General features: G+C 40.6%; 1 protein-coding gene across 1 annotated transcript; it reads left to right on the forward strand.

Moving 5' to 3' along the window:
* Nucleotides 1-1,595: 1,595 nt before the first annotated feature.
* Nucleotides 1,596-6,369, forward strand: LOC121341805 (interferon-induced protein with tetratricopeptide repeats 5-like). Its single transcript, XM_041415641.1, has 3 exons — nt 1,596-1,824; nt 2,184-2,306; nt 4,422-6,369. The coding sequence occupies exons 2-3, from the start codon at nt 2,302-2,304 to the stop codon at nt 5,854-5,856; spliced, it is 1,440 nt and encodes a 479-aa protein (XP_041271575.1). The 5' UTR covers nt 1,596-1,824; nt 2,184-2,301; the 3' UTR covers nt 5,857-6,369.
* The last annotated feature ends 4,839 nt before the right edge of the window (nt 6,370-11,208 follow it).

Below are 11,208 nucleotides of genomic sequence, written 5' to 3' on the forward strand. Positions count from 1 at the left end.
CAGCTTGCTCTGAAGTGAAAGCAGCAGAGCTGTAGAAAGATTTCTGAATTTTCCTGTGCAGTGCCCAGCAAGCTACAGATGGTGCAGAAAGGCTTTGCATAAGTGTTCTCTTACTTATTCTAATTTAAGCACTTTTCTGCATGTACTTTATTTAATAGGCATTTGTGTCAAAGCATAGCATATAGATGCAACTAAATTAGTAAAAAATTAAGGAAACTAGGGCAAACTTCTGCACTTCAGAAGGAAGATGCCTGCATTTTCCCACATGTGCCAAGCAGTGTACCAGGGAAAACAGATGCCAAGGACAGAAGCAGAGGCAAGAAACCCATAGATACTTAGTACCATAATAAATCATTAGTCTACACATTTGGTTTTGGCATTGCAGCAACCTTTCAAACTTTTTTTCCCCTGTAACTACCTACAACCTTTATTTTCCATTAAATACATGGATTTGTGTAGATACCTTTATCTTTTTCCTTCTCAATCCACTGTGTCTTTTTATCACCTATCAAATATCTGGTTGCTAGAATCTTGAATGATACTCCGAGTAGTAGCTGTACTAACCTTTGTCTTGAGCTCTGAAACATCAGCTCCATCAGTCCCTCCACAGACTCGCACACAAACACACAAGCACACAAACAGACACTTAAATGAGACACAAGGGGGGTGGGTGTGGGTGTGTTACTAAGGCTCTCCATTTTTTTGTAGAAACCAGAAGTTCTAATATGTAAGACTGGTTTGTTGGGTTTTTTTAAAGGAGGGAAAGGGTGGAAAAGGGAAAGGAGAGAAAAGAAGGGAAGAAGAAATTTAGGGAAAGGAACAGTTATCATGTACTTATATCTCTGCCGTCATGCTGAGGGTTGTGGTTTCTTTTTCCTCTCACCACCAGATCTAGTTTGAGTAATTTTTACAAGTTTGGTAACACACTTTTAGACCTTCCTTTTTCTTCCCTGATCTGCAGCTTTAGGTTACATCTGAATTTACTATATATACTGCCATTTATTTATGTTATGATCTATTTCTTGGTTCTTTTTGTTACTCCCAAAGTCAAGTTTACAGAGCCAGGTCTGCATTTTAAATTTTTTTAAACTAAGCACCAATGAGTTGTTTGTTCATAGATGCTCCAGTCTCCAGGCCATTCCCATCTCTGTTGCTGTGTGTATAGCCTGTAGCAGGCATTGCTCTTGCCAGCATCAGGCTGTAAGCTTTGCAATGGCTTTGCATGGCCTGGGGACCATGCAGGTCTGCTCAGTTTGACCTTGCCCCAACCTGTCTTCAGCTTTGTTTTGCTTGGCACACCTGTGACAGCAGTTTCTCAAACTGACTGCCTCTGTCTAATGTGACTTGTGAAAGGATAGTAGTTGTTCTGGTTTTTTTAAGATTTTCTAAGCCTTCTGATGTTTACATTCTTGTAGCAAACTTTCTTACACACTTTCTGTAAATAACTTATTGTTTTGCATTCTTTTATGGAAGAGGAGAAATTTGATGGACTGTTGGTTTGTCCAGTGTCATTGGAGAAGTGGCACTTTCACCCTCCAGTCCACTATCACCTTTGGAAATCTGTAAATGTTAGAATCAGAAAATAACCTCCCCCTTTTTACCTTGAGAACAGCAGCATGTTCGCGTTGTGTTTTTTCATGTCTTATAGTAACAGAGAGTCATGGGTTTATGGAGAGAGCAGCAACAAACATTTCCTGTAGATGGGATACTCAGTACTCTTAGACGATGGCATAGTGCAGAAAAACACAGGCCTGTGACACAAAAACACAGCAGCAGAGACCTCGTGGTGTGGAGGCACAGGATGAAGGAGTGCAGGCAGGGGAGGTAAGGGTTTGTTAATATGTGTGTTACGTGGGTGACACAACATCAATAAAACAGAAGCCCACAGCATGGCACAGAATTGTGCAAAGTGTATCACCAGAGGCACGAGGGGCAAATGACCCTTGCCTAGCCTATGCAGGATAACCAGGTCAGCCCCCACTAGCCTGAAATATTCTCTTTATCATGGATGTCTCTGCCTTTGAACATAGTAAACGCTGGGAACATTAGGAGCTGCTGCCACATTCTCCACAACAAATAATAATACATGGCACAGAGCCAGGCACAAACAGCGCAGCTTAGTTACTCAGTTTCAGTTCCTCAGCTGCAGGCTGCTTTCGGAAAGTTTCACTTTCTTTTTCCAGTAGTTTCATCACAGAGCATGTGAGGGCTGGACCAAATAAATCGAAGGCACAACAGCAGTAGGCAGCACTCCTCTGGCTTTGGGGCTACCTGAAGACAAGCGAGCAGAGAAGGAAAACCATGAGGTAAGAAAGCAATCCAGTCTCTGAAAGATACTTTTTTTTCTCTATGCCACGGGAAAATAATGCTTATTATTTACATAGATGTAAGCAGTGAGGGACTTTGAGCATCTAAAAACAGAAAATATTTTACAGAATATTTAGAGAAGAACCAAAATAAAATAAGGATGTTCTTGAATGTTGTCATGTTACTGCTTCTCTAATGAGGTTAAGTCTCTGTGAGTAGAACAGAAAGTGAGAGAAATTTTGTGCATGCCATGTGGGGATGAAATCCAGGCTATAGCAGGTGCAGCTGGTGCCCAGCCAAAGAGGTATAATCTGTCTCTCTCAGACTTATGGTGGTGATTCCTCCTTGATTTGCCTCCTCATAATTCTGCAGTCTTTCCACTCAGTCCTTTTTTTACCCAAAAGATTTGATTGTGCAGTTGAGAAGCAGCACATGCTCTGCCCCACAGGCTCTTAGACCTGCTAGGATTTACAGGAGGGAGAGCAAGGAAGTGTTTCTGATAAAGATTTGACTGAAGCCTCAGTAATAGAATTGTGTGTCAATCCTTCTTTAATTAAGGGAAAGGACAGTGTGGACTAAAATGTCATCTCTGTGTTGTAAAAATGTCCCTTTGATTGTGTGACAAAGGCCAGTTTGTGCACCCACACAAGGACACAGGCAGGCAATGGCAGCAGGGGAAACCCAAATAACATTCTGCTCTGGTGGCTCCCAGACCCCATTTAGGAAGAAAAAGCTCTTGAATGATGGAGAGGGATTGTCCTGATTTCATCTGGTATAGAGTTCATTTCTTCTCAGCAGCTGGTACAGTGTTTTTGATTTCATTATGCCAGTTATAACACACTCACAATTTGTTTGTAGTTGTGCTTATCCTAGTCAAGGACTTTTTTGTGTCTCGTGCTTTGCCAGTGAGGAGGTGCACAAAAAAGCTGGAGAGAGCACTCCTGGGGCAGGTGAACTGAACTGGCCAAAGGAATATTCCACACTAGAGAACATCATGCCTAGTATATAAACTGAGGGAGCCACCTGGAAGGGGGCTGATTGTGGTGCAGAGACAGAGTCTGGCATCAGGCAGCAGGTAGTAAGCAATTGTGCTGTGCACCACTTGTTTTTCTTTGAGTTTTATTTTTTTCTTTTTTCCTTTTATCATAATTATTAATATTTACTATGACTATATTTAATTTTGTTTCAGTTATTAAAAATTATTAAATTCTGATCTTAACCTACAATTTTTACTTTTGATTCTTCTCCATGTTCCACCAGTGGGGGACAGGAGGACATAAGTGAGCAGCAGCATCATGCTTAGCTGCCAGCTGGGCTTAAACTACACCAGGGACACTGTATTAAGGACCAGTAGTATGTCACCAAGGTCTGCTTAATAAGGGTGTGTGAGTGTGTGTGTCTAGGGATGAGGCACCTGGGGAGAGAGAAAAGCTCCCTAACAGCCACTGGACATCCAGAGGCAGCATCTAAGGAGCCACAGGGTTAGTGGGTGAGTGTGTGGTTTGTACCAGCAAGTGGAATGGGGCTGTACATTCAAGTGTCAGCAACTGGAGAGGCTGGTGAGATCTGCGACCCAATTCCTGGATACATTACCCATATAATCAGTATAACCATTACATAAGAATGGTGCTATGATCTAACATACAAGGATTTAAAAATGCAGGAAATGCAAAATTAAATTTATAATACCAACCATAACATGTACAAAGGTTTAAGAAATTGATCAAATCACATTATTTATAACTTAAGGGAATTTTAAGTGATTACATCTTTTGGGTAGGCTTCAACAATTGTTCCCAGCACAGGAAATATGTTCCTGAGGCCCAAGGGTGTGCTAGCTTTACTACAGAGACCAGCCCTTCATGTTATCATCCATAGTAACATCTGTTTCTGTGTAAGAGGCACCATCATAGACTGGCAATAAGAATTACTAAAATCACTATTCAGCACTTTGGACCTAGGGCTCCCTACAGCTTTGGCTTGTTTAAAGTATTGTGGACTAAGGGCACCAAGTGAGGTATTGCCTGCCTTTAAAGTACATAATGCCTGGCTTAAAAACAAGAATAGCAAAAAGTAAATGGGGTATAAACAACTTTTTCTTTGATTTCTTCTAGTGCCATTTCCAAGGATTCCTTGAAGACTTCCCTGTTGCAGTTAGAATGTCATTTTACATGGACTTTGCTGAAGACGCATGTAAGTCTTGAGGCCCTAGAGGAAACAATACTTAATCATATCAAGTTTTTGGCAGAATATGAGATTAGAGATTATAATTTACTCTCCTATGTAAATCACCTAAAGAATTCAAATGAGGAAGCCCTGAGAAATCTCAGAAAAGCTGAAGAAGCTATTCAAAAACGTTATCCAGATGAAATTGCCAGGAGAAGTCTTGTTACCTGGGGGAACTATGCCTGGATCTATTACCACATGCAGAGATATGAAGAAGCTCAAACTTATGTAAGCAAAGTGCAAAACAGCTGCAAAAAGCTTTCAAGTACTGCTCATGGGCAGATTCAGCTTCCAGAGATCTACGCTGAGCAAGGATGGACATTATTACGGTTTGGGAGGAATTACTTTGAGAGGGCAAAGAATTGCTTTGAAAATGCTCTGCAGAGCGAGCCAAATAACTCAGATTTTAGTGCTGGCTATGCAACAGCAATGTATCGCTTGGAAGGTAACGCTCAGTGGTACGGTGGAGAGGTAAGGCCATGCCTGGAGGCCCTGAAGCGGGCAGTGGAACTGAATCCAAAGGACACCACCGTCATGGCATTGCTTGCTTTAGAACTTCAGCGATTAAATCGAGCTGATGAAGGAGAGAGGTACATTGAAGAAGGACTGCAGAAAACCCCTGACTTTCCTATTTTCCTGCGACATGCTGCTAATTTTTACAGAAAGAAAAAGAACGTGAACACGGCAATGGAGATTTTGAAGAAGGCCCTAGCACTGACACCAAAGTCTGCCACTCTGCATCACCAACTAGGACTCTGCTACAGATCCAAGGTACTTCAGTTGAAAAAGACAAGATACCCACCTCAAGAGGAAATGGAGAATCTCATCCAGCTTGCCATTTTTCATTTTAAAACAGCGATTGACAAAAAGCCAGTATTTTTTTCTGCCTATAGTGACCTAGCAGGCATATATGCAATAGGCAAGAGGTATGAAGAAGCAGAAGAGATATATCAGAAAGTGCTTCAGAGAAATGGTCTAGCCTGTGATGAAAAACAAGAAATCTACTTCAATTATGGTCATTTTCAGCAATTTCACATGAAGTCAGAATCAAAAGCCATAAAATATTACATAGAATGTCTGAAACTGGAAACAGATTCCTATCCAAGAAAAAGGTCCAGTGAAGCTGTGGAGACATTATTGAAACAGAAAATTGAGAGTGGTTTAGGCGATGCCACCGATATTGGTACACTTGGATTCGTTCATAAACTAAATGGTAAGAAACAAGAAGCAATTGAATGCTATGAGGAAGCCATTGCTTTGGATCCCAACAATGAAGAATATCTGAACGCATTAGCTGAGCTACGACTTTCCATCTCAAGCTAAAGCTCACAAAAATCCTATGTACCAAAAAGTCCCCCAAACCAAGGAGGTTTCAACAGACTTTCGAAACTTTTGTTGTTGTTTGTTTTTCTTTTGAAGATAGATATTATGACAAAATGGAACATAGGTGGCATCACTTTCCGCTCATAATGTAGAAACTGCAGACAACAATTGATTTGTTCATTCACTAACAGAGAGCATGCTTGGCTAACTATATATTTGTAGCTAATCTAGCTTAGTCTTCAATGCTAACACGGGTATAAATGTTGTATTCAAGTGATGGTCTGTAGAACACAGAACTTCCACGCCGAAATCAGATATTACTTTCTACTGAGAAAAAGATAAGGGAATCATATTGTAGTATTTTGTTTGTATACTTGAAGGGCATGCTTATACACAAATAAAATTTCTGAAGCTTAAGTATTTCAAAAATATCTTTCATAGAAGAAACTTTTTGTTGAAGGCTTGTTCAGTTTACTACCTTGTATGCTGTTTAATTATGAAAAATAAACGTTGTTTAGCTCGTCCACTGGAAAGCTTACAAAATGTCTATTATTGTTGTGAACTACTAGAGCCTGTTGAATCTATAAACTGTTGCTTCTGGGTATCTCTCTGATGACCAGCCTTCATGTTAGTATATTAAGTAAAGTGAAATAACCATTCCAAAAAGTAAGAAGGATAAAGTTTTGGTAGGATATGAAAGGCTGAGCAGACAGCCTCATTTATTTTCCCTGAGCTCTTAGCAAAGCTGGCTCCAGAAGCATTGCACCAAAGAATTAAACTGTGCACAAAACATCTGTCTAGTTTACCCAAAATACCCTATCAGGAACCACAACAGCAAACATCTGCAGAGGAAGGAAGGACATTCTTTTAGATGCCAAAGAGATGGCTACCACCATGCTTGTTAAAAAAGCCAGGGATAGCAAACACACACAAGAAATGACCTGAACTAGACATGGAGGGGAGTGCACAACCAGAGCAGAGCAGGGCAGGGGAGCACAAGGGGCATGTGGAAAAAGGGGTGGGTGCCTGAGGCAGCACACTTCAACAGGTCCCAGAGAGCAACCCACACTTTCGGAGCCTGGAGCACACTTGCATAAAAGCTAACAAAGGCAAAGGACAGGTCTTTTTTTTGGAGATCCAAAGGCTGCCCATTGTTTCCAAGAAGGTCCAGAGATAGAGACAGAAAAGGGTGGAGTGTACAGGATTAAATATGGGGAAAAAAGGGGTGGCTCTGAGGGATGAGGACCAATGGGAACAGGGAAAAGTGGTGCAGGGGAGGGGCAGCAAACTAGGAGAACCAATGGGATAATGGGCAGAACACTGCAGCAAACTGGGGCCAGTAGGATTGAGAAAGGGAAGAACAATTTAGGAGATATGCATATATGGTAAACAGGGGCTGAATGGGGGCGGAACAACTGGGAGAGCCAATGAAACTCAAACGATTAACATGTGCCTGCAGAGGCCCATGGGAGGCAGGCTTTTCTCAGCCTGACCTGGCGTTTCTCCTAGCTTGTTTCTGCTCCTCCTGCATGCTTGTGCTGTCATTTCAGTGGCAGGACTTTGAGCCTCGGCAGGTGCCCATAGGATCTACATGGTTGGAAGAAAATGCTGAAATGCCAGAAGCTGTACAACTAAATTTCAATATTGTTTGTAGTGTCCCGTTACAATTTCCCAGTGCTGTCCTTGTGTTTGATAGAGCATAGTACTCAGGGAAAACTAATGCTTTACTTCCAAAACACTTAGGAATCCTAGCCAGTAGTGTAGCATGAAGCAAACTGGCGACAGAGCCCATCAGGAAGGATGTGCACTTTAGTTTCTAGCCGTCCTGGAGTGTTCCTTCACCCACAGCAGCACCACCCCTGTTCAGTCAGGATGACAAGCTATGAAGGAGTGCAAAACACCAATGCCAGATCACAAAATACCAACAAACCTTTTTCTTCTCAGCTCTCCTTCAGAGAATCTTTCATAACACAAGCAAAAGCAATCAAGTGTATATAATTGCAAACACCCTCTTCCTAAGAAACAGGAGTAAAATCCCCCCTTGTTTCCCAGCCACCAGCCAGCTTCTCTCTTACATACAAAGGCAACCCTGCCTAGGGAGTGAGTGGTGAGGAGGGAGAGCAGGAAGGACTGGAAACAGTTCTGACAGACCACTCCTGAAAGCTGGCTGCAACAGCAGTGGGGGCAAAGTCAGGAACTGGTGACATGACATTGGTGTGCCCAGCTGTGGGGACAAAAGGGTCTGTTAGGTGATCCCACTGCCTTTGTGAATCTTGAGGGCTTCTAAGCTCACCATCAGTGCTATGTAAACTCCACTGAGGGCATGGAGGGTGGGCGGCAGCATGGAAGAATTTGAGGAAGAGGTGGTGCAAGCCATGATGACACATCCATTCTCCCCTCTACACTGCCACCAGGATATCTCCTAAAAAAAGGACCTTGAAGAAATAAGGATAAGATATAAATTATTTTTGAGGGAAAAAAAAATATGAGCCTGAATTTTTATGAAGTCATAGCAGCTCGATCTGCACAGTGAAGAAACTGTGAGACATAGTAATGGCAATAGTGTATTTGTTGTGCCTCACCTCCTTTGTACTCTGCAGGACTGCTCTGGACCACAGATGCCTGGGGATGCTCCCAGGTATCCATCCAGCCTTCTGGATTTTGCCTGTCTTGTAAATGAGGAAAAAACGTTATTTCCCACAGGGTGGTGCTGCTGCATTGCCTACTATGCCGACATGGGGAGTAGGTTGAGTTGGAGCTTCGGGAGTTACAGAAAATGCAACACACATTTTTGAGAAATATATGGTTTTTTTCAGGCAAAACTAGGACTGCACAGAGGGTGAACACACCGGTCAATTAATTCACACCCAACTATGAATACATCACTGAAGCAGATGCTAGCAGTGTAGGGGGAAAATGACTGAAAATAACAATTCAGGAAGTATCCATTTATGACTCAAAAGCACCTTCTAAAGTATATAGAAAATATTACTGAAATACACCAGAATAATCACTAAGAAGAAGGTATTATTTATTGAGGCAAACCCCACTAAGGACTTTGCTATGCTGACCATGAAGTAGTGTTACAGTTTAAGTTAAAAAAGCTCTTCTCACATAAATTTGTAACACTTTACAAAGCAATAATGTTTGGCAATATAAAATACATTCACCATATAGTAACACAGCCTTCGTCTTTCAGGAGTTAAATTATTATCCAAGCTGATAGGAATGTTGCAGGAATACTTTTTCTGAAAAAAGAGTCATTTTTCAACAGAAGGTACTTGACTTTTCCAATGTTGTTTTCACACAACTTTCCAAGGTACAATTTATTAAATGTTCCAGATTATCACAACAATATAAGTAATTTCAAAATAATTATTATTTCCCCATTTCAAACCTCATGGAATGGAGACACATGGGATAACTTCAGCCGCAGTAAGCAGTTTCACTTACTTACACTGAACTTCCATCCACTGCACAGAACAGAGCATAATCCCAGGTAGGATCCATCTGAGGTAGAATGAGATGTTACCCCAAGCCAAGTCCCACCACGCTGTCCTGGGGAGCCAGACAGCAGTGCAGTGCTCCAGCCGAGCTCATATCCATCAATGCTTGTGTCCATCAGGGCTGGTGGGAACATAGAATTACAGGATTGTTAAGGGTGGAAAAGACCCCTAAATCCTCAAACATGCAGCGTTCATCTGGCAGATTGTTCACAGCTAGCTCAGGTGTCTTGATTTATTCCCATACTAAGCCATGCCAGGAAATGTCCTCCATGGAGGACAGCCTGAATATTATGATCTCTGAAAAAAAAAAAAAATTGCCAGTACCATAAATCATTCTTTAAAACTATTGTGAGCCAGAGATTTCTGTAATGCATTGCCTGAAATATTTCACATGGCAGGATGAAGGTGATCTGTTCAGCCTGGGTTCCGCGGAGCAGGAGCTAGAAGTTTGGCCTGAGGCTTCACCAGCCTGGATTGTATTCCCATTTCTTCCACTTGCAGGTCATTTCCTGCTATGCTTCTTTCCTTCTGTTTCTTAGTGGGAGCATTCATGACAGGGCCGATATTTCACAGTGTGCTTTATACACAGAAGTCTTTATTGCAGTATATAAGCTTTTCTCCATTGACTTAAGTCAGAGCAGAAACAATACTGGAAAGCCCTGAAAGAATTTTACCATATTCTATAAAAGGTCTGTGGATAAAACCAGTTGAATGTTTGCTACTAAATAAGATATTTAAAACAATAGGTAGTGCTTAAAAACATAAAGGGAAAAGCATATGAAAAAAAATCTTGAAATAATAAGAAAATGCTAATAATGTATTACACAGTATAATTTACTATGATAAAAATGCATATAGCATTATTCCAACAGACTTTTACAATATGCAGTTCCATGATGTGTTGTGATGTAACAACAAAGTAATTTTTGTAAATTTATTTACAGTAGTAATTTATAACTTGTCCAAAAAATTGTATTTTTGATTGACCACACTATTCCCTACCTTTTAAAATATTAAAAGATTGTATTAAGATCTCAAACATTATCTTCATCAGTACTAAATAATAAAACCAATTAATTTTTTTCCAAATGTGCATATTTTTCCTAACTCATTAAGAAACACCCATGGATATTTTTTTTTCTTTTTTTACGAATATATGTTAAAAACTCTGGGGCCCAAGAGTCAATTTTCATGCTGAACTGAAGAAAAGTTATGTCATTGGCTTTAAGAAGATTTTGCACTGCTCTTGCTTATTCTGTAGTCTATGCACATAGATCATGCTACTGGCTCTGACTACATTCCTGAAGCAGAACAGCAAGAAAGGCTTCATTTAAACACAAACAATTTTAATATGTTATATTTGAAATACACTTGGATAATAAAATGATTTGATACACATGCTATTCATATATATGTGTGTGTGTATATATATAAATACATTATACTCCTATAGCTGTACTCTTGATCAAATTGATAAACATCAGTCTATGTTGCTTTCACTTCCAAGGCACAGAGTGGAAAAGGACAGCATGAGAAGCCATTGACTAACAAAACTACTAGTTCAGTGTAAATTAACATTATTTGAACTCTGATCAATTTGTTAATGAACAGAATACGGCTTGATACAGCATTAAAACACTGAAACTATTTGCATTGTGGAATGTGAAGTTTTCCATTGCTAAAAATGTTTTCACTGTGGAAATGTAGAAAATCACAGTATTTATTGGACCATCACAACAGTAAGTTACTCCATGAGCTACATTCACTCCCTAGCTCCTGTGAAGCAGCCAACTGGAGTACATTCCTCACACAAGCAGCAGGAAACTGTCAGCAAGTCACAGCTCTT

The sequence above is a fragment of the Onychostruthus taczanowskii genome, unplaced genomic scaffold, assembly GCF_017590055.1.
Source record: "Onychostruthus taczanowskii isolate IOZ18803 unplaced genomic scaffold, ASM1759005v1 scaffold5, whole genome shotgun sequence".
NCBI lineage: Eukaryota > Metazoa > Chordata > Aves > Passeriformes > Passeridae > Onychostruthus > Onychostruthus taczanowskii.